Genomic DNA, 27,843 nt, shown 5'->3' with positions numbered 1-27,843 from the left:
CAAATGAACTACTACAAGAAAGAAGACCAATTTGACGGTTTAACCTGGGAAGAAGAAACAGTTGCCCTTCCTATTATTATATACACAAATATAATGCTTAAGACAGAATAAAGAAGAAAACAGAATGTTACTATATAAACAAATAACAGTTGCCCTTCCTGTTACTAAAAAGTTTCACCCTGAATGTTATTGAAGCTGACGTCCCTAAAGAAGAAACCAGAATAAAGAAATAAATAAACACTACAGGTACTATTTCAATAAGAGCTAAATATAACAAGGCAGTTTCAGTTACAGGTGCTTCAAATGATGCAGGTTATTAAGCTGGTCTCCAATCCACCCAGTGAGCTTTATTCCTTGAATTTTACAGCATAAAATTAGTAGAGACCATAGAAGGGTAAGGTTTTGGGCTTCTATGGCAATGTGGCATTGTTGGTAGAAAAAATAGGTTAGCTAAGTGGATTACAGGAGTATAACAGATGAATCAGAACATGACACTCTTGCTCATGACTCTCCATCCCTTCAGCACTGGTGGGTCGTTCAGGGACCTGTATAGATCTTGAACAGCACTGACTGCACCATGTAAGCAAATGAGAGCACAGCACAGCAGAGCAATATTTGAACTCAAAACAAATATAGAGAGAAGCAACAATAACACTACTATAGTACCCCAAAAAAATGAGAAACAGTAGTGCTAAAAAACTAGAATAGCGAACGTTATATCACTCATACTAGAATAATGAAGAAACATATTATTACACTTTTTTTGCAGCAGACTATACCTCATAAATGCTCTCTTTGAAAGAAATACATATTATAACCCCAAAAATGAGTCAAAGCCTGAATCTTTGTGAGGCATTCTATGGTAGCCTTCCCAGGTTTTTTTGATTGGTATCCTTGTACCCAAGATTCCACATTCTACTGAAACTACAAGATTCACAACAAGAACACGTTTATTCCAATAGAATGCTACAATCAGAGATAGACTCTTCAATAACAAACGATTCAAAGTTTTTATTCTCATTTTATATTTGTTCCTCTTTAATTTTCCTTGAATTTTTTTTCTAGGGTAAAATTGATGCTCTTTCTGAAATCAAAGGCATATATATAGACATAAACCGCCAAGCTTCCACATAAGCATGATATTTTTTTCCTTCATTTTCTCGGTAAACAAACAGAGAAAAAGAGAGAAAAGTTACCTTGAGCAAAGTGAGTTCCCCCCCAAATTCTATGGCTCCACGGTGTACTTCACAAATGAAGAATCTATTGAATTCACACACAACTCATTTTTATGCTTTGATTCTGGGCTTTGGGTCTTTTACTTCGAGGTTGGAATATTTTGTATAGTTTATATAGCGTTTGAAAGCACAAACTTCTGAAAATCAATAAATAGAGCACTAATCTATAAAGCTCTTGAAGCGGCCACTAAAAGGTAAATTACTAATGGGAGCACAAATAGATATATTTTTTATGCCAATGATTACATTGTTACATAAAAAATCAGTTGTAATGAATTTGTTTTACATCAATAGTTATCGGCCAAGTGAATCTTTAAAATTCTAATTGAGATTTTTTTTTTTTTGTTCAATCAGCTCTCATAATCTACCTACCAAAAAATAGTCAAATTTGCACTTATTTATTTGTTGATTTCATATTATAATTAACACGTACATATCAAAACTAAATAATTAAAACTTCAATAAGTTGGTATAACGGTTCTGAAAACATCATGAAATCCATGAGGTTTTGGGTTCAAAACTCTAAATCCCATCTCCTAAGGGATTCCTCCAATTAATTAAGCTAATTTATTCTAATTTAGATTGGGATAAGAATAAGATCCCCTCCTATTTAAATATTTAAGTTTCTTTTAATTTTTTATTAATCACACAAAATTAAGTAAATGTCAAGTGTCTTGCATATGACTAAAAATTGGAGGAAATTGAATGATTTAATGGGAGGGAATCTTATTCCAACATAATTTTTTTAAAAGAATTTCTAAACTTATTATCGTTAATTTAAATACAAATTTCATTGAAAAACTTATTAATAATACAATATTATGTTGTACCTTTCCGATTGATTTTTATAATGGAATCTGTGGGGGGCAGAAATTCAAAATCACTTAATGGGCCTTGGGCACCATGTTGAGGGGTGTTATGTTTTCGAAGAGCAGAAATTGGTTGGGGCCGGGCCCGTCTGAAGGCATGGAGCCTAGAAGTGAAAGGAGGTTGTTATCCGAGGAGGATACCTTCTGTCCGAAAGGATCACCATTTTGCCGAAGAGATCTCACTCCTCGGATGCAAACAGCTGTAATCAATCAGACATGTAGAAGATCCGAATGATCCTCCCAGCTATCTCAAGGACGATAATAAGCCCAGGGTAAGGCTGGAGATGATAAGAACGAAGAAATATCTAAAGGAAAAGCTGCTACCACCGTATTTAATGCACTGCAACAACTTTTCTTGCCGCATTTATATGGAGAAGACCCCTGAACAGTGTATCCTTAACTACCGCCACTCATAAAGAACTAGAGTAGACACCTGACGTGATATATACTCAAGTAGATGCACAGATGGGGGACACGTGGACGATGCAGATAATGGGGAAGGGTGCTATATAAAGAAGAGGGGCTCCTGATAAAAGAGGGGATCGGAGAAACACAAAAGGGAGAAAAGAATTGCTTTACTGTAGCTCTGAATATTGTAACTATTGTTCATTCAATAAAACACCTCCTCGGACATTCAACTAAGCAAGTTCTTCGGCTTTATTTTATGTTGTTTACGTCCTACGTAGCCTAGCCAACCATTGTTTGATTCACATCCAGCCTAGTTTTTTCACCCACTCTCTACAAATTCATTGTTCTGGGTTCGTTGGGCCTCTAACCCACATTTTTCTTTTGGGCTTGGGCTACAAAAACAGACCCTACAATTGGCGCCGTCTGTGGGAAAAGCTTGTGCAGGAGCGAAGATAACAGTAGGTGATGGCTGGGCACGGTCAGCAAGAAGCAGAATCTAGGGTATCTCAGCACGTAGACCCTTTTTTCAACTTGGAGAGGAGACAAGACCGCGAAGGTAGTGTCCACACCATGCCCCTTGACTAGAGCCAATCACACAGCGGGAGTCACATATCCCATGCAGAGAAGAATCGAGATCTGCAGCGGGAGGTTGAGAAGCTAAAAAGGGAGTTGCGTCATGCAAAGAGGAAACGGGCTTCCTTGTATTCTGATGAGGACCCTGACGACGAGCCAGACGTTACTTATTAACATAAATCCAGGACACCAGTCAGTGAGTCCTATTCTTATGAAGAAGAATCCCATCGTAAAGGGCAACGTAGAAGTCCATCACGTGGAGACGTGGAAAACGACGCCATGAGCAGGGCTCTAAATCAGATTTCTAGGTCACCCTTCACACACAGGATTGACGAGGCGAGACTTCCTCGGCGCTTTAACCAACCGACGTTCACTATCTACAATGGTAAAACGGACCCCGTGGAACATGTGAGTCATTTTAACCAGAAGATGGCTGTCTACTCCAGGGACGAGGCACTGATGTGCAAGGTTTTCCCCTCCAGTCTTGGACCAGTCGCTATGAGGTGGTTCGATGGACTAATTCCAAACTCCATCAGCTCTTTCAAAGAGCTCACCCAAGCCTTTGGTTCGCGTTTTGTCACCTGCCGAAGGGTGGCCCGACCTTTATCGTCATTACTGTCTTTAAGCATGCAACAAGGAGAAACCCTGAAGGCGTATTCGGATAGATATTGGGAGATGTTCAACGACATGGAGGGCAATTTTGATGCAATGGCCCTAGAAACATTTAAGCTCGGTCTTCCTACTGATCATGGTTTAAGGACATCTTTATCTGGCAAGCCTGTTACTAGCATGCGTCAGCTAATGGACCGCATTGAGAAGTATAAAAAAGTCGAAGAAGACCAACAACAAGGAAAAGGTAAGGAAAAGGTTATCCCCCAGGAGAGGAGGGATTTCAGGTCGGATCGATACCACAATAACAAACCGAGAAGAGATTTTCCTGCTCAGTCAGGATCAGCCAATCCCCAGGCAGTCAACACCGTATTCAGAGATCCAGTCCATCAAGTTTTGGAAAAGGTCAGGAACGAGCCGTTCTTCAAGTGGCCGAATAAAATGGTAGGAAATCCTGATAGGCGCAATCGCAACCTCTACTGCCAATACCACCAGGATCATGGACACACGACCGAGGACTGCAGAAGTTTATGGGACCATTTGGATCAACTGGTTGGTGAAGGGAAATTGAGGCATCTCTTGCATCACACCAGTGGCCGAGGGGGCCAGGTGAGCTTAGAATCCAGAAGGGACGATTCTTTAAAACCCCCTCTAGGAACTATCAATGTTATCTTTGCAGCCCCGGGGAGAACCGGATCCTGGCCATCTAAGGTCATGTCAGTAGATCGGCTGCCTGCAGGGGACTTTGGCAAGGGTCCGAAGAGATACAGATTAGATGGTCATCCAGTCTTAGGATTCTCGGATGCTGACAAGGTGGGGACTGTCCAACCTCATGATGACGCGCTGGTCATAACCCTCAGAATCGGAGGGTATGATGTGAAGCGGGTGATGGTTGACCAAGGCAGTGCTGCAGAAATAATGTACCCTGACCTCTACAAGGGGCTGAACCTCAAACTTAGTGACTTAACACCATATAGTTCTCCGCTGATTAGCTTCGAAGGAAGAATTGTTACCCCGAAGGGCCAAATACGACTACCTGTGCAGACTGGCTCAGAGGTGGTGGAGGTGGATTTTATAGTCGTAGACGTCTTTTCGCCCTATACGACAATCGTAGCCAGACCTTGGCTTCATGCTTTAGGGGCAGTTTCTTCTACATTACATCAAAAAATCAAATACCCATCCGAAGGCCAGGTATGCGAAATCCGTGGGGATCAATTCGTGGCTAGACAATGCTTGGTGGCGGCCATTCAACATGAGCCAGAAGCCGAGTCATCAGCAAAAGCCGAAGAGGGCTTATAGCAACCAAAGTATCGGTTATCGCCAATTGAAGATCCGGATAAGGGCACAGGGTGCGAAAGTTTAACAAAAATCGTTATTGGGGATGACCCTGAAAGGTTCTTTCAGGTCGGATCCCAGTTACCTTCACAGGAAAAAGAGGAGTTAGTGCAACTTCTTAAGGAAAACCTCGACGTATTCACCTGGAACGCTTACGAAGCCCCTGGGGTGGATCCGAAATTCATATGCCATCATTTGAAAGTGAACCCCATGGTCACCCCTAAGAAGCAGCCTCCTCGGCGTCCATCCAAAGAGCACGCTGAAGCAGTTAGAGAAGAGGTAGCAAAGCTCAAACAGGCCAGAGCTATTAAAGAGGTTTTCTACCTAGAGTGGTTAGCAAATACTGTAGTGGTGAAGAAGAAGAATGGGAAATGGCGAGTATATGTGGACTTCACTGACCTAAATAGGGCATGCCCTAAAGATCCATTTCCAATGCCAAAAATTGATCAGCTTTTAGATGCCACTGTCGGACACCTTCGAATGAGCTTCTTGGATGCATTTCAAGGCTATCATCAGATACCCTTAGCCCTGGATGATCAGGAAAAGACTGCTTTTGTAACTCCCATTGGTAACTACCATTATAAGGTGATGCCATTCGGCTTGAAAAATGCAGGTTCCACTTACCAGAGGATGATGACGAGGATGTTTGAGCCACAGCTGGGCAAAAATATCGAGATCTACATAGACGACATGGTGGTGAAGAGCAAGGTGGTGGCTGAGCATGTGAAGGATCTAGAAAGTACCTTTAAAGTTCTCAAGAAATACAAGCTGCGCTTGAACGCTGCTAAGTGCTCATTCGGTGTGGGGTCAGGCAAGTTTCTAGGATATATGGTGACTCACAGAGGAATTGAGGTAAACCCTGATCAGATAAAGGCCATCAATGAGCTACAAGCTCCTCGAAATCCCAAGGAAGTTCAGAAACTGACTAGAATGACCGCAGCCCTAAATCGATTTATCTCACGATCAGCAGATAGGTGTCGACCTTTCTTTTCCCTGATTAACAAGTGGAAAGGGTTCGAGTGGACAGAAGAGTGTGCTGTGGCCTTCCAGCAATTAAAGGATTACCTAGCCCGACCGCCAATCATGTCCAGCCCTGAGCCAGACGAAGTCTTGTTTGCGTATATCGCTGTAGCTCCCCATGCTGTAAGCCTGGTGCTGATCCGAGCAGATGGTGGTGTGCAAAAACCAGTGTATTGTGTAAGCAAGTCGCTACATGAAGCCGAAATTCGTTATTTATCATTGGAAAAAGCTATTCTAGCAGTGGTGCTCGGTACACGAAAGCTGCCACATTATTTCCAAGCCCACACAGTCATTGTTCTCACCCAGCTTCCACTCAGGGCAATACTCCGAAGTGCTGACTATACTGGAAGAATCGCTAAATGGGGGAAGATCCTGGGGGCTTTTGATATCAAGTACATGCCCCGCACCTCGATCAAGGGCCAGGTGATTGCTGATTTGGTAGCTGAGTTCACGGAGCCCAAATTAGAAAAAGTAAAGCCGACGTCAGACATGGATGAAAAATTGGTTGGTATGATTTCTCAACAAGGCCCTTCCTATTGGGAGGCGTACGTGGATGGTGCCGCGAACCAGAAAGGCTCTGGAGTGGGGCTAGTGTTGATATCCCCCGAGGGAATCATTATTGAAAAAGCACTAAGGCTGGGCTTCTCGGCAACAAATAATGAGGCGGAATACGAAGCCCTATTGATGGGGATGAGTATGGTCCTGAAGATGGGGGGAAAGGTAGTAAAGTTATTCTCGGATTCAAGGTTGATTGTGGGTCAGGTACAGGGGGAATTTGAGGCAAAAGATGAAAGAATGCAGGGATACTTGGGCCGAGTTAAACAGCTGCAAACAGAGTTCGAATCTTTCAGTTTACTGCATGTACCTAGGAGTAGCAACACGCATGCTGACTCCTTGGCCACTCTAGCCACTTCCTCGGCACATGATTTGCCAAGAGTTATCCTCATTGAGGACTTGCATAAGCCTACTGAAGCAAAAAGAGAAGTAATTCAAGTACATCAAGTCAGGGCTGGATTCAGTTGGATGGACCCTCTAATTAAGTTTCTAAAGGAAGATATCTTGCCTGAAGAGAAGGGAGAGGCCGACAAGGTTTGGAGGAAAGCTGCCAAGTTCTGGTTATCTGAAGATCAAAAATTATACAAACGCTTCTATTCAGGACCGTACTTGTTGTGCGTACATCCTGAAACGACGGAGCTGTTACTAGAGGAACTGCATGAAGGAACCTGCGGAAGCCACACTGGGGGTAGATCCTTGGCTCACCGAGCCATCACTCAAGGTTATTGGTGGCCCAACATGCAAAAAGAAGCCCTGGATTACGTTAAAAAATGTGATCAGTGCCAACGATTCGCCCCGCACATTCATCAGCCAGGGGGAACTCTTAACCCACTATCCAGCCCATGGCCTTTCGCCCAGTGGGGCTTGGACATCGTGGGGCCATTCCCTAAGGCTGCAGGAAACAAAAAATATCTGCTGGTCGGCACTAACTACTTCACCAAGTGGGTCGAAGCTGAACCTCTTGCCAACATCCGAGACGTAGATGTGCAGAAGTTCGTGTGGAAGAATATAGTTACTCGATTTGGAGTTCCACATAGTCTCATCTCGGACAATGGCCTGCAGTTTGATAGCAAAGCATTTAGGAGTTATTGTAGCGAAATGGGAATCATGAACAGATATTCCACCCTAGCTTATCCCCAGGGTAATGGCCAAGCAGAAGCTGTCAACAAGGTCATTGTGAGTGGCTTGAAAAAGAGACTTGATGATGCAAAGGGCAAATGGGTGGAAGAACTACCACATGTGCTTTGGGCTTACAGAACTACTCTACGCAGGTCTACTGGAGAGACTCCTTTCTCGATGACCTATGGGGCTGAAGCTGTCATACCCTTGGAAACTGGATTCCCAACGTTGAAAACTAGCTCGTTCAGCCTGACAGGGAACAATGAGCAGCTAGAGAAGAGTTTGGACCTAATTGATGAAAGGAGGGAAAATGCAATGGTCCGATTGGCACACTACCAGCAAAAGCTCAAACAGGGTTACAACGTCAACGTAAGACTCAGACCCCTGGAACCTGGTGATCTGGTGCTGAGAAAAGTGGTCGGCACTGCAAAGAACCCAGCTTGGGGAAAATTAGGGCCTAATTGGGAAGGGTCATATCGCATTACTTCAGAGGCTGGCATCGGGGCGTATTTCCTTGAAAACTTGGATGGTCATGTGATACCACGCCCTTGGAATGTAAATAACCTCAAAAGGTATTATTATTAATTGAATTTTCCTTTTAATCAACATAACAGCATGTCAGATAAAATGTTCTTTAAGTGTTTAAACATAAATCCTATCATGCCTGTAGTCCTCGGACCAGATGATTTGTGTTAGTTAACACTCCATTACAGTTCTTTGTGTTTAAATTTAAATCCTATCATGCCTGTAGTCCTCGAACCAGATGATTTGGGTTAGTTAACACTCCATTACAGTTCTTTAAGTGTTTAAACTTAAATCCTATCATGCCTGTAGTCCTCGGACCAGATGATTTAGGTTAGTTAACACTCCATTACAGTTCTTTAAGTGTTTAAACTTAAATCCTATCATGCCTGTAGTCCTCGGACCAGATGATTTGGGTTAGTTAACACTTCATTACAGTTCTTTAAGTGTTTAAACTTAAATCCTATCATGCCTGTAGTCCTCGGACCAGATGATTTGGGTTAGTTAACACTTAAACACTTAAATCCTATCATGCATGTAGTCCTCAGACCAGATGATTTGGGTTAGTTAACACTCCATTATAGCTTTCTGAATGTTTAGATCTAAATCTAATGCAATTGTTATTGTTAAAATATCATTCTCTGTTAAGCCACGATTGAAGCTCTTGACTGTGTTTAAATTAACCTTAACTCATGTTGCTTTTTATTAATTTGGGTACACTCGGAAAGGCTCATAAAGCTTCTCACTATAACACTTATGGTTTTTGTTGTTTAATAATTGTTTCTATACATTCTGCGTCCTTTTTAGTAACAATCATAATCATGCACGTAGTCAACATAGCATTAGGATCACGATTACTTATATTCCCATAATATTAAAGTGTAAGTCTTTATAGCAGAAATAAAAGAGAAACGGGAAAAGAAAAATTACTTCATTGATTAGAAAAGAGGAGCTTACAATCTCTTACAAAAAAAAAAGGAAAAACATTACAAGCAGATAACATAAAGAAAAGAAAAAATCCTATCAATCTATTCTTTTGCCGGAGGGACCACCTGGTCAACAGTTTGGCCCGTCCGAGCAGCTGTTTCAGGAGCTTGATTCTTGGGCTCAGCCTGAGTCTTCTCCTTATCCAACCCTTGGTCTTTGTTTTTGATTGGTTCAGCTGGTTTGCCCTTGTCACCTTGCTGACCAGCCTCCTTGGGTGCCTCAAGGGAGGATGAAGGAGCTTGACTAGCCAAAGCTTGCTCCGAAGCCTCTGGAAGCAGTGGAGGATCGGTCCCTGGGAGCTCTCGAATTTCTGGGACGTAGTATGTGCTCCCAGGTAACCTCAGATGGGAGTCCGAGGGGACTCCGGCAGCATCGAGCGCTTTTTGCCAGGTTACATCGCAATAGTCACGACTAACCGAAGCAAACTGCTCTATAAGCTGGAGAGCCATCTCATCTACTCCCAGCTGATAGGCCACCTTCCTTTCAGCTTCAACTGACTCTTTGGCCAGTTGAACCTTCTGCTCGGCCGCTTGGGAACTCTCTTTGGCTTTTTGGAGCTCAGCTTTAAGACCCTTCACTAGCTCCCTTTCGGTCGCCAGGTTGATCTCTGCCATATGCAATTGTTTGCGCTGCTCCTCAGCCTGAGTCTCAGCGTTTCTAAGGCCGGCATTGAGGCTGTTCCTCTCATTGGTCATGAGCTTGAGCTGCTCGGACAGGAGGGCATGATCCTCCTTCAGCTGTCCCAGAGACTTCTCCACTTCGGACTGAGAGTGGTGTGCCGCTTGGGCCTCCAGGTAAGACTTCTTGTTCCACTCCTCGGCCATGAAGATTTGTTGGGTGACCTACATAAGGGAAGTTTTGAATGTCAAGCATAAAGAAAAAATGGGAAAAAAGCAAAAAGAGCTATGCATCTTAAGAAAGGCGACTAGGTTCACTTACCATGGCTAGATCCCTCTTAATGGATAAGAAAAGCTCCTACGAGTTGAAGCGCCGGTAGGACTCCATATCATGGGGGAGAAAGAGTGGTTGCTGTAGGGCCTCAGCAACGTATCTTGCTCTTCCCCCATCATAGTTCCTGAGGGAGGCGTCCTAGGCGATTGGAGCACCATCCAGTTCTAGCCTTGGGGACCAGATGCGAGCTCCCTCTCCTCGTCGGACCTCGGCCAATGCGCCTTCATCTCGACTTTCGGTAGAAGAGGCCCTCTTGCCTCGGTGGTCTCTCGTCGTCCTTTGTTGTTTATTCGTTTTTGGTGGCAGAACCACCTCCACATCCCTCTCCTCAGGATCGAGGGGCCTCTTCTTTTTTAGGTCTGGGGTGGGCTTTAGGCCGAGGTCAGAAACATGGGGAGGCGCTGGAGGCAGGGTTACCCCTGGTTGGGTGGTTCCAGTAACCTTTTGCTCGGCCTTCTTCCCCCTAGTCTTCATCATTTTCTTCAAATCCATGTCTTCTTCGGCCGAAGAATCTTCTGGGCGAGCAACAATTAGGACAGGATGAATACTGGAATGCCTGTCGGTCTCTTCTTCGGCGACCGAGACCTCTACTATTTGGTTTCCCCCTGAAGCCTCCCCTCCGAAGTGAAACTTGTCAATCTGTTCTTCTAGTGAGGAGGTGGAGGAGCCAACCTTTTCACCCTCAACTTCTTGCCCGAGGGGAACTTGTTGGAGCGGTTGGACAAGTGGGGGTATACCCTGAGGGTTTGGATATGGCACGGGTGGAAGCTCGTGCGGTGCTAGAAAGCCTTTCCACGCGACGTCAATTCGGTTGAGGCGGCGATCTCCCTGAGTTATCGCGTTCCCAACCGGCTGGAAGTCTTTCGGCTTCGCTGTGTACCCTAGTATAAGAGGAGCTGATCGGAGTTGCTCGTCCTCGCTGACAAAGATCTCCGACCGTAGCAGAAAGTTGAGTGCGGCTACGTTGGTGAGGCTAAGCCGAGGAGAGATTTGGTTTTTATCTGTTACAAATCACAGCAGGGCTTTGTTAGAAATCAAACAAACAGCAACACAAGAAGAGTCAAATGCTATTGAAAAACAAAGATCCTAAGCCTACGGTCAGTGTGCCTAAATCTAAATGTGTCCCACCTGGCTCTCCTAGCTTGGTTGAACAGTGAGGGCCATTATACCATGTGCCCGAGATGATCACATAGTTATCCTTCATCCCTTTATTGGATTTGGGGAGACAGGAGATGAGCCTAACAATGTCAGAGCGGGATTTTAAGTAGTATCCCGCATCTTTTTGGCTGTGGAACTCGTACATGTGCACCACATCGAGCCAAGTGAGTCCCAATCCTAGGTGAAGATTAAGGTCTTCAATTGCTCCTAGGATCCTAAACATGTTGGGCACGCACTGCCATGGGGTAATCCTATGGTTCCGGAGGTAATTAGTGGTAATAGGGCCCATAGGAATTGTCATTCCTCCCTCCAGGAAAGCGATTAGAGGAATCACAACCTCCCCGGATTTCCTATCAGTCAGTATTTTCTCCGGAGGGCAATACCTCACACCCACATTTGGAGGTATGCGGTATGTGGCCCTAAACTTCTCCAACTGAGCCGGACTGTCTACCATATACTCGAGTTTACCCATTTCTTAAACGGAAAAATAGAAATACGAGACAGCAGTGTGGAGGTGGTCGCTCAAAAGGAAAAATGGCTAGCCGAAGAGAAAACTGAAGGCTGGAGATGATGAAAACTTACAGGAATTGAACTAGGGACCGATCTCTGAACTTGTAGAAGTATTCTTGAAAACTCTGAGAAGAACTGAAATTGGCAATGGAAAGAGCTCGGAGCGTTTGTGCGCTTGTTCTTGATGGATGGTCTGAAAGTTGCAAAGTGAAGAAGGAATGCCCACCTCTGAGACTTTATACGAAGTCAAACGAAAGGGCGGAAGTTATTTCGCCCAAATCCCATGGAAGAACCCCATCCGTTGGATCAATAGCTCACCGTTGGATGCGAAGGACAAGACGCCGCCTAGAGTAATTAATATCGCGCTTTGGGAATATGGAAAACAACTGCAGCAATGATGGAACGCGCACATCCACATCTACACACGTGCTAGTTTGAATTTTTATCTGTTCCCAAACTTTTGCTCTGTTGATAAGTCAAAATCTCACTTTTTCTCTTCGGATGCGAGGGAAAAATTAAGATTTTGAGGGGCTATTGTGGGGGGCAGAAATTCAAAATCACTTAATGGGCCTTGCGCACCATGTTGAGGGGTGTTATGTTTCCGAAGAGCAGAAATTGGTTGGGGCCGGGCCCGTCTGAAGGCATGGAGCCCAGAAGTGAAAGAAGGTTGTTATCCGAGAAGGATACCTTCTGTCCGAAAGGATCACCATTTTGCCAAAGAGATCTCACTCCTCGAATGCAAACAGCTATAATCAATCAGACATGTAGAAGATCCGAATGATCCTTCCAGCTATCTCAAGGACGATAATAAGCCCAGGGTAAGGCTGGAGATGATAAGAACGAAGAAATATCTAAAGGAAAAGCTGCTACCACCGTATTTAATGCACTGCAACAACTTTTCTGGCCGCATTTATGTGGAGAAGACCCCTGAACAGTGTATCCTCAGCTACCGCCACTCATAAAGAACTAGAGTAGACACCTGACGTGATATATACTCAAGTAGATGCACAGATGGGGGACACGTGGACAATGCAGATAATGGGGAAGGGTGCTATATAAAGAAGAGGGGCTCCTGATAAAAGAGGGGATCGGAGAAACACAAAAGGGAGAAAAGAATTGCTTTACTGTAACTCTGAATATTGTAACTATTGTTCATTCAATAAAACACCTCCTCGGACATTCAACTAAGCAAGTTCTTTGGCTTTATTTTATGTTGTTTACGTCCTACGTAGCCTAGCCAACCATTGTTTGATTCACATCCAGCCCAGTTTTTTCACCCATTCTCTACAAATTCATTGTTCTGGGTTCGTTGGGCCTCTAACCCACATTTTTCTTTTGGGCTTGGGCTACAAAAACAGACCTTACAGAATCAATTTTAGAAACTTTTTTTTTTTAAAATAAAAGAAAAATTTTATCAAAATCAACTGTATCATAATAACAAAATTTAAATTGTGAAGTAAAAACTAAGCATATTAATAGAGTAGTTCAATAAGCTACTTCTACATTCTTTTTCTTATCAAGAGGGAATAATACATGATGAGCAATTTGCATGCTCAATTAACTAGTATCCTTACAAGGAGTTTTTCATGAATTGTAAAAATTTAAAGAAAATTCTAATATAATGCCTAAAGTTCCCATAAAAGAAAAAGATAATTCCTAAAGCTCTACACATTTGATATTTTAAAAACAAAAGGTTAATTTAAATATATCAAGAAAATCTACCTTGTTTAATATATGAATGAGTTTCATATAATAAATAAGGGTTTGTTTGGTAGGAGGATTTTTGTTTTTGTTTTTAAAAAAAAGTATGAATATAATTTTCAAAAAATTGAATGTGAAACTAGTTTTCAGATAATAATTTTTACATTATATGTGTTTGGCTCCTACATTTACAAACAATTTTCAAAATATTGAAAAAAATAATGTTTGGGAGACCATTTTTACTTTGAGATTTAAAAAAAAAATGATTATTCTATAAAAAAGTAATGTGCAGATTACTTTTTTGGGGATAACGATAAGTTTCAAAATTGAAATGTGGGAACAAAACTAATGAACATTTTTTTAATTTTTAATTTTTATATAATGATAAAAGTCAAATTGGTGATAAAATTGAAATGTAGGAATAAAACTAATGTACATTTTTTTAATACATTTTTTAATTTAATTTTTTATTTTTATATAATGATAATCATGGGATCTTTTAGGAATTTATGCTAATTGTTCTTTTGGTTGATACATATACATATACATACATACATATATATATATATTTCCTTTGTTAATATGATAATGCTATTAACATAAAAGCTAATTTTGTGAATCTGCATAGGATCTTTCCAATGGTCTTTAGACAGAATGATATCTCCTTCCCCTATTTTTGAGACTCTCTTACAATTTTGCCAGTGATCATGGGTTCAATCTTGAAGAGTGTATGAGCTGTATTTATGCATGCGTGTGTGTATAAAAAATCTGCCATAGAATTTCTTGTGGCAAAAGTTGTGGTCTTAGAATTTTTCTGAAAAAATAATGAAAGTTCAAAAATTGAAATGAAAGGAAAAATTAAATGTGAAGAATTGAATTGAAAATGTATCAAAGTTAGAGACTCTAATTTGTAATTTAGTCTATTTCATTTAGTGAACCCTTTCTCCTTTCGACCACCAAATATTTTGTGCATGGAAATGTATCAATTAAGTTTTAAGACTTTTGGCTAATCACTAACAATCCTTAATCTATAATTTACATCCTAAAATTTAAAGAAAATTATAGTAATAAACACCTCAATTAAACTAACTAGCTTGTAACTCCATGCACATGTATGGATACAGTTAAAGATATATAATAAGATACATAATATAATTCCTTTATATATAATTTAAATACTATTGATAGTCATTTTTATATTTTGTTAATTCTTTAAAAAAAAAAATTTAAAAGACATTATTAGGTATAAAATGTAAATTGTCATTTTTTTTAATTATTATGAAGCATTTTTTTTTTTTACGATTCATTTATTCTAGATTCTTTGGTTTTTGTACTTAATAACTCACTTGAATGAATATTTATGATATGGTCCCACACTTGATTCTAAAATTAAAAAATAAAATTCTTTAAGAATAAATAATTTAGGACACATGGCGCAAAATTGAAACTCTAATTTGAAATTTTAATTTAAGTTTCTCTCAGTTTCACATATTATTATATATATATATACTGTGTGTATTAGCACCCTTGGTTGATTATGGTTTTGGTCACTGATTACGTATGTAATTTTTTAAAATTTAAAATTTAAGCAAACAATCGTACTTTTTGAATTGGCATAAAGCTTAGCAGTAGCGTAGAGTTATATTGGAGATTATGATATTCATTTCAAATTAGCTTTAAAACGGAAAATTTTTTCACCAAGAGTTTTGTACTAAAGTAATATCACCTTTTCTCCTTTATCAAGATAATTATTATTCAAATTCCGCCTCCTACTATTGCAATGATCAAATCATTGTAATAAAAAATAAAACTATAGTTTTATGCAATATTCTTCTTATTTGTTTAATTTATCTTTTTCCAACTTTGTTATATAATTTGATAGATAAGAAAGAGCATACTCATCAACTTGTGCAAAAATTTCTATCTATTTTAGAATAAATTTTTTTTTTTTTTTACATACTCACTTTTTAAAAAACCCCACTTCAAATTATCTATTTTATACTACATCTCATTAAAATATCAATTTTTATTAATTTTTTAATTGTTTCTCTTACTACATTCGCAACAACTACTATTTACTCTCTTCCTTCATTGTTGAGATACATAATGAAATAATAAATAACTAAATACAAAATGAATAGTATCAGTATAAATTTACACAATTAGCAAATTTGTAAATTTACACAGTTATATATAAACTGATATGAGTCATTTTTAGAAAAAATTGTATAAATTTTACATATTTTTCTATTATACATAAACTTATATAAATGCTCTTAAGATGTGAAAATTTGGACGGTGAATATATCTATTGAAATGGTCGATCTTAAGTACACTTGCACTGTGCCCGTGACAAAGCAAGGAAGTGAAGGAACTAACGTATTCCCGTAAATGCTGTAGAAGATGATCAATGACCCTGTTGGTTTTGTAGATAAGATCCCTGTAGTCACAAACAGTAAGCAATAATTAGGTGAAAATACATTATTAGTCTCTAAATTTTACTTAGTGAGTGCTTTTAGTCCCTAAAATTTTAAATGAGCGCTATTAGCCTCTAAAATTTAAAAAATGACCTCAATTGGTCCTTCCATCAACTTCTGTTAAATTTTATTACTTATGTGTCTATCAAAATAGTGATGTGTTATTTTGTTACAACGTGGCAATGATTTTTATTATTAACAAATTACATGATGTGGCAAACCCACCACCCATCCCAAGTTTTCTCTTCCGATCCCAATGGCCAGTGCCTCATGTACGCCATTCACCAGTGCAACAAATTTAACCTCCATGAAACAAACTGAACTTGCGTAAAGAGCAACAAAACCATATTAGACGAAGATCAACCCAAGATCTAAGCTTGAATTACGCAACCCATTACAAAACATCTCTTAAGAAAACCAATAACCCAGCTACGACAAATTAAATCTGGCTATAAATCTTGAAGTGGGTCTCTTTGGAAACAAGCTCAGCCATAATTAAAAAAATTGGGTCTGTTAGAGAACAAGTTTATGCTCACAAGACCTCAAAAACACAAGGGGCGATTTAAAATATGGACTAAATTAGAATCTAGGGTATTCATTTGGTTGCTTTTCATGGCCGTTGAGTTTGTTTGAGGTCGTCGCTGATATTGGTGATGAGGAGGAGGGGTTGGGAGCAGAACCAAGAAGAGGGAGTGAAGTACAGACCGGAGCCATCTGTGGTGTCTAAGATAACGGCAGACTTGAGGGCAAAAAAGAAAAACTTGGGATGACAGAGAGCATGGGGGATTGCTGACATGTAATTTGTTAATAATAAAATTGTTGCCGCATCATTTAAAAAATTGACACGTCACCACTCCACTAATGGAAGTTGAAGGAGGGGCTAACAATGCTCATTTTATAAACTTTAGAGACTAACAACGCTTACTTGAAACTTCAAAGACAAAAAACGCTCAGTAAGTAAACTTTAGGGACTAATATTGTATTTTCGCCCAATAATTACATGGACGTGATTACCATGTGAACTTGACAAATCTTTCCCTGCACAACCTCACTGTCACACAAACACAACACAACCAACACATATGGCAGCAGCTAACGCTCTCCAAATCAGCCCATTTTCTTCTTCTCCTCCAAAACCCAACACAATAATAACCTCTCCTCCTCTGTCTCTCTAACCCCATTGTACTTCTCTCAGAGGGCTCAAGCACTTCTCTCAGAGGGCTCAAGCAAATCCAAGCCTTTACCTTCAAAACCCACCTCCAAAATGACGTCACTGTCCTCACCAAGCTCATCAGTTGCTGTGCTTTCCATCCTTCTGCTACCTTTATGGACCATGCCCACCAACTGTTCGACCAAATTCTCCAGCCAGACATTGTGGTCTTCAACTCCATGGCCTGTGGATACTCCCGCTCCAATGCCCCTCTTCAGGCCATTTTGCTATTTTCTGATATCCTATGCTCTGGCATTGTCCCTGATGACTATACCTTCCCTTCTCTTCTCAAGGCATGTGCAAGCTCTAAGGCATTGCAAGAAGGTAAACAATTGCATGGCCTTGATACCAAACTTGGTCTCGACCATAACATATATGTATGTCCCACATTGATAAATATGTATACTGAGTGCAATGATGCGAACACGGCTGTTGTTTGTTATAATGCAATAATCACAGGATATGCTCGAAGTAGTCGGCCCAATGAGGCGTTGTCATTGTTTCGCAAATTGCAAGCGAGTGATCTCAAGCCTACTGATGTAACACTGCTTAGCATACTTTCATCTTGTGCTTTGTTAGGAGCATTAGACTTAGGGAGGTGGATACATGAGTATGTGAAGATACATGGTTTTGATAAATATGCAAAGGTCAAAACTGCTCTTGAGATATGTATGCAAAGAGTGGAAACTTGGATGATGGCATGATGCAGTTTGCGAACATGTCTGTAAGAGATACACAGGCTTGGTCAGCCATGGTTATGGCATGTGCAACTGATGGGCATGGTTCCAAAAAACATATCATTGTTTGAAGAATGAAGAGGGCAAGAGTGCAACCTGATGAGATTACATTTTTGGGTCTTTTAAAGGCTTGCAGCCACACTGGCTTAGTAAGGGAAGGTTGTGAGTATTTCTATAGCATGAGTGACAAGTACGGGATTATTCCGGGTATCAAGCACTATGGATGTATGGTGGATTTGATTAGTCGAGCTGGTCGCTTAGATGAGGCTTATAAGTTCATCGATGGATTACCAATTTAGCCCATTCCCATACTTTGGCAAACCTTGGTATCAGCTTGTAGCAGCCATGGCAATGTAGAATTGGCAAAGTGAGTGATTAGATAAATTTTTGAACTGGATGACTCTCATGGAGGAGACTGTGATCTTATCGAGCTTGTGCACAAGGGCTGGAAGATGGGACGATGTGAATTATTTGAGGAAACTGATGAAAGACAAGGGGGTGGTGAAGGTACCTGGGTGTAGTTCAGTGGAGCTGAACAATGTAGTGCATGAATTCTTCTCTGGGGAGGGAGTGCAATCTATTTCTACAGATTTGCTCCAGGCACTTGACAAGTTAGTCAAGGAATTGAAGTTGGTTGGGTATGTTCCTGATATTTCTTTAGTTTTTCATGAAGACTTGGAAGATGAGGACAAAGAAATTACTCTAAGATATCATAGTGAGAAATAGGCTATTGCTTTTGGGCTTCTAAACTCTCCCCCTCGTACAAAAATTCGGGTGGTGAAGAATCTATGTGGGGATTGTCTATACAGCAAATTGTACAAGTCATAATCAACAATGAGTAATGAATTATATAAATCTAGCAAGTTGATGATCCGTACCAGCTTCTGGGTTTCGGCTAATGTATGATGCAAGAATGTGCATCTTTGGAATCTATTTGTACAAAATTGGTTCCAAAGAGTGGAATAAAGACTTTTGTTGATTTGTACAGATAAAAAATTGGTTCCAAAAAGTGGAATAAAGCCTTTTGTAATTTAGGCAAATCAATTACTTAATAGAGTCAACTTTTAAACAGAAGGCAAAGGAAAATGATGTGGCAGAAGTTTTTCCTACTCTCAATGAGGACATTTTACAGGTCTGAGTGTCTTTTTGTTGCTATTTTTTGTGTTTGGTTTTCTGTAACTTTTTATGTAGCACGGAAAAAAAGAAGTCAAAGTTAGCTGTTTCAATATGATAAGTAAATAATAATTTTATTAAATTTATTTTTTTGCACAAAAATACAGACAAAACCAATGAAGTTGTGGAAATAAGTCAATAATTTTGTCCCAAACTCCCAATGGCTAATCAGGGGCATTTGTTTCACACAACACAGGTGATAAATTAATAGTAATAGCAGTAAGCATATGCTGCACCAAATATTCTGTCCACACCTACGTTTTTGCCTATAAATACCGCCATTCACATCATGAAACTATCACCCTAAGTCCAAAAACAAACACACACACACAGATGAAAGTATGAAACCCAATTATGCAAACACACACACACAGAGATTAAAGTATGAAACCCAATTGTGCAATCTTCATCAAGCTTTTACTAGTACAATGCCTAGCAATTGGCTGTGTTTCACCGAGTTTCGATTTCCACCTTGTACGACAAGTGAGTGGGATTATTTAAGAGAGAGATCATCCTTTTGAATGCTAATTACTCTTATTTGTTGTTGTCATAACATCAGAACTTTTTTCTTGATTTCACCACTCTAAATCTATAATGTGGTGGCCTGGAAAATACTATGACACAAAACAAAGTTGTTGCTATCCAACAGCGGGAAAACCCAAAATTGATTTCAGCATTTAATGGCTTTAGCCTAATTACAATGATGGCTCATACCCATCCAACTGCAATCCTAACAGCCCTTTCGTGAAATCCAAGGTACCAATTTCTCATTAGGGAAGTGTTAAAGTTGTTATCAATTTTACCATATGAAACTTATAAACTAGCTTGAAAAGGTAATTGGTGCTACATCGACAACATAAGTACTTAAATTCCATCACTAATAAAGTTCATTGTATACCATTCTATAGATTTCAGACCTAATTAGCAGAATGCAAGTAAGTTGGCTAACACTGACCTGCCCAAGCAGCACTGGTTCCTCATTTTGGTCACATGAATGGGAGAAACATGGGACTTACCATCAATGATTTTATATTGAATGAGGTGCTTTGCAGTTTTTATTAGAATTTCTCCAAGAATCTTTGTTAAATAGAAAATCCTAACTGGTTGATTGTTACGACCTTTGGGAGCATGGTACAAAAATAAAGAGAATGTTTGACCATGGAATAGAAATAAGGAACCAAGCCAACAAAAACTTAGGCATACACGTCCAAACAAAAATAAAAATAAAAATAAAAATTATGCACAAGGGGTTCATCCTATTACTTCAATTTAGTTGCTTTCCTTCTTTGCCATTTGAGTTACAGCTTATTGGCTTTTTCCAATTACCTTCATCTATAGCCTTTAGGGTGCTATCTTTAGAAGCAACTGCCACAGTAATACCTTCAGCTCCTGTATATAGAGAACAATTTTAACATTGATAATGCAAAGAAGTAGTTACTGAAACCTTGACCATTAGAAGGAAGCAGATATTTCCATATTGGCAAACAAACGATAGATGAAAAACCTATCTTAAGAAACCAAGTTGGATTAAAAAATGTATAAAATTATTACTAAACTAATTCAGAGATACAAAGTTTTTAAACAATTCAAGGCAGAAAGGTCCCAAGTTCAGGTGCAAGAACAGTTACTTTTTGCATTTTTGGGAAGTAAGAAGCAATTTAGATTATCAATCACTGTATTTGGTATGTAAGAAGCAATTTAGGTTATCATTATTTTGCATATTTTAACTTGCTAACAATGGGAAAGAAATACCCTTTCTTTATCGCATATTTAGGCTTCTTATAAACATCCTTTTCCTCTTTAGTAACAACATTGCCACCTTAACAAAAGCAGTCCACATGAATCAAAATTCCTAAGAAAATCTATACATCCCCATAAAGTATATATTAATCTCCAAAAGGAACATAAGCAAAGCACTTACCAATAGGACTACTATTTTAATAGGAAATTTCTTCCTCAAAGCCAAAGCTTGTCTAAAAAATTTTTAGTGAAGCCTAGAGGAAATCAAATGCAACCCATACCCATGTAATGGTAATGATTATAGCAAATTTGTATTTCTATTGCAATTACAGTGAATAATGGTACGTTTATTATTTTCCATACCTTCTGTTGTTTAGTTTGTAAAGTTTATTTAATACTTATCCTTCTAAATTGCATTACACGGGGTATGTACAATCAAATTTTAATCTGGCTAAGCATTAGAACACAATCAATGATTTAAGAAAAAGAAAAAAAATGTTGATATTGTTTCCTGGTTCTCTCAGTTTGCTATTTCACATAAACAATGCTTGGGCACGATTTCTAGTTAAGGTATCTATCATTCATGGATTCAGATAGAAGTTTGGATACAAAATAACTTTCACTAAGGAAACATGGTTCTATTAACCTCAACAGAAAATTGCAAGTCCTTTCTAGAGATCACAGCAGAGTAGGACAAAACGTGAAGAACTTGAGAGAGAGAGAGAGAGAGAGAGAGAGAGAGAGAGTAACAATTAGATAAAAAAGGTAGATTCAACGATAAAGTATGATAAACCTATATCAGTTTTCTATATAACATAAACAATGCTTGGGACACAATTTCCAGTTAAGATATAATTGGTGGATTCACATCAAAGTTAAGATTCAAAATAACTTTCAGTAAGGATGGGAAGTTTTTTATAAGATTTTTTTACCTTGTACTTCCTAAATCCTAAGTGATGGAGAGTTTGGTTTAAGCATTCTCACAAACACTTTGAGGGAGCAGATAACACATGCCACTAACCTAAATCTTCAACTTGTAGTACAACTTTAAACAATAAATAATTCTTCGAATTTCAATTCCAAATTCATTGAAAACCAGTACCAAAACAATAATTGTGCTCCACAAATCCACAAAGTTACACAACACTCCAAATCATCACACCAGTATATCTTAAACCCAGTAAAAGAAAACAGAAATTACATAAATAGTTACCAAGTATTTACCATCTAAGCACTCTAAATTATCACACACTCGAGCTGACCCAATACAGAATATTGCATGCTAAACCAAATTAAACAACTCCAACACCACCAATATAAATAAGAACGTGAAATATAAAGAAAATTCCAATACCAATAGCAGGAAAAACAAAGAGAAAGTAAGAATAACACAGAACGGATACTCATAATGTGGATCATGTGGTTGTGCAGAGGAAGTATTACAGTATAGCTTGCTGGGGACATCAACCAATAATATTGAAATCCAAATTGAGAGTATGAAAGCTTATGCAAGTTTCGTCGCCTGCGATTGACAGACCCTTCACTTTGAATATTCATAACACTCTTGGCTCTGCGACTTAATCGAGGAGAGAGTCTACACTGGAGTAAAGAGAGAAAACTGTGAAGAGCAATTATCAAGTGGTAATTAGGGGTGACAATTTTTATCCATATCCATGAACCCGCCCATTACCCACCTTATTTGGATAATTCTTAACCTAACCCATTTAATATTTTGATTAAATGGGTAAAGATCCATTTGGTTATTTAATTAAATGGGTCTAAATGGATAAATCCACTAATACTCACTAATCCTATTTAAATTTTAAAATTAAATAAACCCACAAATACCCAACCCTTCTAAAATCTAAAACTTACATAAACAGTATAATCTTAGACACTTTCCCTTTCCCTCAGATTTTCTAAGTCAAAACATTCCATCAGATTTTCTCAGTAACCAAACAAAAGTAATTACAAAAAAAAAAAAATAACATTCCTTATCTCTCTCTCTCTCTCTCTCTTGCGTTGCGTTGCGTGTACACCTGTTTCTCTCTCTGAAGCTTCCCGATTCAATCCCTAATCTTCGATTCACAATCGGAACACAATACTGCAGTGGCCGTTGAATCATTTCATCGGTGGTTCAATTTTACAATTAGGTAACCGACCTTATTGAGTGGATTTTGGCATTTGCTGTGCTCAGTGGTTGTGCTCGGTGGTGGTGGTGGTGGTTGTGGACAAAGGTTGATGTGAATGCTTGAATTTGGGATATCTCTCTCGCTCTCTTCCAATCGCGCCAACACCGTTCAGGTTTGTCTCTCTCTCAACTCTTCTTCTTCTTCATTTGATTTTTTTGTTCGTTTGTGGGTTTTGTCTTTATTTTCTGTTTTTGTTTGTGGGTTTGAAATGTAAATTATGTGTTGGATGAAATGCTTAGTAGAAGATAATGCTCTCTTTGTTTGTGTCGAATTGAAATGGAGAAATGGGATTTGGGTTATAAGTCAGCAACTAGTTGTTTAGGTAGTACTTTTACTCTAGCATTCTAAACTGATTGTTTGTATAATGATTGAAAAAAAAAAAAAACTACTAGTAATAGTTTACTTTGTTCTGTTAGTGTAGACAAACTCACAAGCTCGGTGAAGGTGGCTTTGGACTCGTTAAGATTTTCAAGGTAAGATTAAGATCCCTCTCTCAATTGGGTTTTGAGTTCTAAGTTAATGTCTTTTTCTTTTCTGGGTGTTTGATGATTTGCATCTATCCACTTTTACCTTTTGGGTTCTGTTCAAATTGTCACCTATGTTTCTGCCTTTTGTGATTTTGGTTGATTTGAAATATATATTTGTAGAAATTGTCATTTTGATTGTCTTATCTTTTAAGGTGAATCATGTTTGTAACCGAGGGGATGGATGAAGTTGAACAAATAGTTTCAAGTGGTAGCAAAAGAAGTAGGAGTAGGACTTTTGAAGTGTGGAATGATTTTGAAATATTACCTTTATATGAAGATGGCCATCGAAAAGTCAAGTGCAGAAAATGTACTAATATTTTAACAGCAGATAAGGACAATGGGACTAGTAATTTATGCCGTCATGCTAAGAAATGTCATCAAGAAAATGATAGTGTGCCTCACCGTCCTCCCCTTGATCAAGATATGTATCATGAAAAGATTGCAATGGCAATTATTAGGCATAATTACTCATTTTCATTTGCGGAGCATGAGGTTAATAGAGAGCTTCATATCTTTCTAAATCCTGATGTTAAGCCAATATGTAGGAATACAGCAAAGTCAGATGTTTTGAAAATCTATAAGAGAGAGAGAAAATCTCAAACGTGCTTTAGAGTTAGTCCCGGGCAAGATTTGCTTAACTTCAGATTTGTGGAAATCTTCCACAACTGATGAGTACATGGTTCTTATTGCACACTACATTGATGCAAATTAGGAGTTGCAAATGAGGGTTTTATGTTTTTCTCATACGCCACCTCCTCGTAGTGGTAAGATTTTGGGAGAGAGATTGTTTAACATTCTAAAAGAATGGGGCATTGAGAAAAAAGTATTTACAATCACTTTAGACAATGCTTCTCACAATGATACCTTGGTGAATAGTTTGAAGAAAAACCCTTCTTTTAGATCATCTTTGCCATGTAGTGGTGAGTTCTTTCGTGTTCGTTGTGGTGCTCATATTTTAAACCTTATTGTACAAGAAGGTTTGAAAATTATAGAGCATGCTGTGCACAACATACATGAAAGTGTTAAATATGTGAGAGGCAATGATATGAGGAAGTTAAGATTTGCCGAATGTCTTCAAGAACTCCCTAACTTAACTAGTAAGAAAGTGCGACAAGATATGCCAACAAGATGGAACTCGACATATTTAATGATTGAGACAGCTCTTATATTTCGGGATGCATTTCACAATTTGAGCATTGTTGATGGAGGCTTTCGCACTTGTCCCTCAGATGATGAATGGGATAAGGCCGGGAAGATAGCAAAGTTTTTGAAGCCATTTTATGACATCACCACTCTCTTTTCAGGCACTCAATACCCTACTGCCAACTTATACTTTCATGGTGTATGGAAAATTCATTTGCGTATTTTAGAAGAGATGGAAGATGATGATATAGTAATTAGTGACATGGCAAAAAGCATGAAAGAAAAATTTGATAAATACTGGGATTGTTATAGCATTGTGCTATCATTTGCTGTAATTTTAGATCCTCAGTAGAAGTTGCAGTTTGTAGAGTTCAGTTATAGGTGACTTTATGGCACTAATGGGACACAAATGGTGATGGATCTTCGTGACAGGTTATATTCCCTTTTCGAAGGATATTTACGCACCACTAATTATGAAGCACACAATATGGTTGAAAATGCATCTAGTAGTGGTGCTAATGAGAAGGTAAGAGATGCTGATATTGCTGGGTTTTGATACATTTGAGAGTCAAATTTTTGGTTCAATCAATAGTAAGTCACAAGTGGATGTGTATTTGGAAAAGGCTCGGTTTGACCATAACACTCATATGGACTTGGATATTCTTGAATATTGGGAATCACATTGTGGTCGCTTTCCAGAACTTTCACTAATGGCTCGTGACATTATGAGTATTCCTATCACTACTGTTGCCTCGGAGTCTGCGTTTAGCATTGGTGGTCGAATTCTTGATAAGTACCGCAATTGTCTATTGCCACAAAATGCAGAGGCTTTGTTATGTTCCAGTAGCTGGTTGTTTGGTGGGTAGGGTAAATATCTTTTTCATATACTTGTAATTTTTATTAAATTATGCATTCTCCCTTTTTATATTTACTTACTAGTTTTTTTACTTTGCTAGTTATACCTGATCATGATGACGAGCACCTTGTGGAGGATTTTGAACACCTATGCATTTCTGGACACATTACATATAATGATGAGGATTAGGTAATTTTAATAATTCCAGCTCAATTAGTTCTAATTAAATGCCAAGTATTATTTTCTGGACTATTTATTGTTTTTAATATATTTCTAATTAAAAGCCTGATTATATGATGTATACTTGGTTCCCTAATTGTAAGTTCTGTGGTGTAGTCATCAGACCATGATAGTTGTGGACCTGTGGTTCTTGACATTTGCTAAGTAAAGAGTGGTTTTACAAGTCTAGTGTCACAATTTTGAAGAAACCGTTCTAAATTGAAGATTAGTTTGTATCAAATATAATTCTGTTGAATTATCTAGCAAAATGACAATCTATGCAAAGTTTATGTTACAACCCGTATATTAATTCATGACAATGAGCAAGCACCCTGGTTACTTTGAATTTTCATTTTCCAATGATTATTATTGGGTTTTTTAATTTTTGAATACTAGGTATTTGAAAGTTCAAAATGCGTATAAAACACCCTTGAACGTTTGGACCCCAAATTATAAAATATCAATTCAAGCTTATAATCAAACAATTAATGTGTGGAACATGAACATAAGCCAATCACAGAATTGATAACTAATCTAAGCCAAATATAAACACATCCACAGCAGTAAATATAAGGCAAAGATAAAGGAAGGAAGATGCAAACACACGGACAACATACGATGTGTTATCGAAGAGGAAACCGAAGTCCTCGGCGTAAAACCTCTCTGCCGCCCTCCAAGCGGTAAATAATCTACTAAAGAATGTAGTTGGGATATATGAATAGCAGAAGACCCTCCAAGCCTAATCTACCCAAGTACCTAAGCCCTCCAAGCTTCTTGCTCCAACGAGATTACGCCGAACCTATTTCTTCTTTAGCTTCCCGAATTCTGCTACTATACCATAGCATCAACCAATGTATATTAGTTCCTTCCAAACTGCTTCCTTTAGCACCAAATGAACCTTCTCATAGACGTGGGTGTGGTGAGATAAGGATTTGGTCAATGACCTCTCAAGGATGTGACAATGGAGAGGAAGAGAGTAGAGGAATTTGTAGAGTCTCTAAGGTAAAGATTGGGGATGAGGCAATCTTGTTTTTCTCTAGGGTTTCTCTCACAAAATTCTCTCTGGAAGCTCTCTAAATTTAGTGGGTATAAGGGTCTATATATAGTGGTGTGTGTTTGGAATACGAAGAGTCAATTTTTGCCAAACAAGGCTGATTGGCGGCTTGACCTCACGGCTTGTCCAAGTCGCGACGTAACGGCCTGGCCAGCCTAGGACTTTTGTCCTGTAGTGCGACAGCTGGTGCGACCCTTCAGCTCCCCTGTGTGCATCTCACGTGCCAACATTTAGCGGCTTGCAAGCCGCGAGTTAGCCGCGAGTTCTAGCCGCGAAACTCTGCCTTCTTGCACATACTTGAGCTTTTCTTCACATATTTTCACACACTACTCTTACAATAATCCCACCTAAATACAGGGTTACTAAATGCTTAAATTACAAGCAAATTGGCACGGAATAAAGCTAACAAGATGGTTGATAAATTTCAACTTTACAATCTCCCCCTTTGGCTATTCCGTGACAAAACCCTAAAACAAACTCTAGACTTAACGCGTGAGTTGGGAACAGTTAGAAAACTCACTCACACCTAACTCTAGAATCTGTGAAGCTTTAGAACCATAAGAACAAGAACTCCTGAAACATAACAACACAATAAGTTCATTGTATGCAGAAAAACTTGTAATGCAAATGGAGCAAGCATAATGTGATCAAGCACAACGGAGTAAAGCAATAAACCATGGCAAGACCAAAACATGCAATCACTTATAAGCAAGTGATCACAATGCTCATTCACACTTGGAATGAACATCCAGACATTCAAGTTGACAAACACAAGGTAAATCACTTGAATGACCAACACTCAACCAATGCACAATACATGAAGTATGTGCATCTAGGAAAAATCCTACATGGGCACAAGAGAGACAATATTTCAAAAAGAATGCATAGCATTAGGTTAGAAGTATTGATTTAATCAAAGCACAAAGGCTGCATAAAGCATGGCACAAACCACAAAAGCCTACA

At 38.9% G+C, this 27,843-nt stretch overlaps 1 protein-coding gene, 2 long non-coding RNA genes and 1 pseudogene across 3 annotated transcripts in view; 2 read left to right on the top strand and 2 right to left on the bottom strand.

Moving 5' to 3' along the window:
- LOC136062881 (uncharacterized) overlaps window positions 1-27,843 on the bottom strand; it is a 72,754-nt gene that overhangs the window by 31,419 nt on the left and 13,492 nt on the right. The window lies entirely within an intron of this gene.
- On the bottom strand, window positions 253-1,447 carry LOC111988635 (uncharacterized). The gene is made up of 3 exons (XR_002880442.2): window positions 1,197-1,447; window positions 780-924; window positions 253-570 (listed from the first exon to the last, which is right to left on the bottom strand). It is a non-coding gene; the product is annotated as an uncharacterized LOC111988635 (long non-coding RNA).
- On the top strand, window positions 16,985-19,174 carry LOC111988625 (pentatricopeptide repeat-containing protein At2g02980, chloroplastic-like; annotated as a pseudogene).
- On the top strand, window positions 19,744-20,174 carry LOC136062886 (extracellular ribonuclease LE-like). Its single transcript, XM_065762554.1, has 3 exons — window positions 19,744-19,822; window positions 19,929-19,972; window positions 20,058-20,174. The coding sequence occupies exons 1-3, from the start codon at window positions 19,744-19,746 to the stop codon at window positions 20,172-20,174; spliced, it is 240 nt and encodes a 79-aa protein (XP_065618626.1).

Source organism: Quercus suber, unplaced genomic scaffold, assembly GCF_002906115.3.
Source record: "Quercus suber isolate HL8 unplaced genomic scaffold, Cork oak 2.0 scaffold_463, whole genome shotgun sequence".
Lineage (NCBI taxonomy): Eukaryota > Viridiplantae > Streptophyta > Magnoliopsida > Fagales > Fagaceae > Quercus > Quercus suber.
The sequence above is the reverse complement of the archived record's forward strand: the minus strand, read 5'-3'. Positions and strand labels throughout refer to the sequence as shown.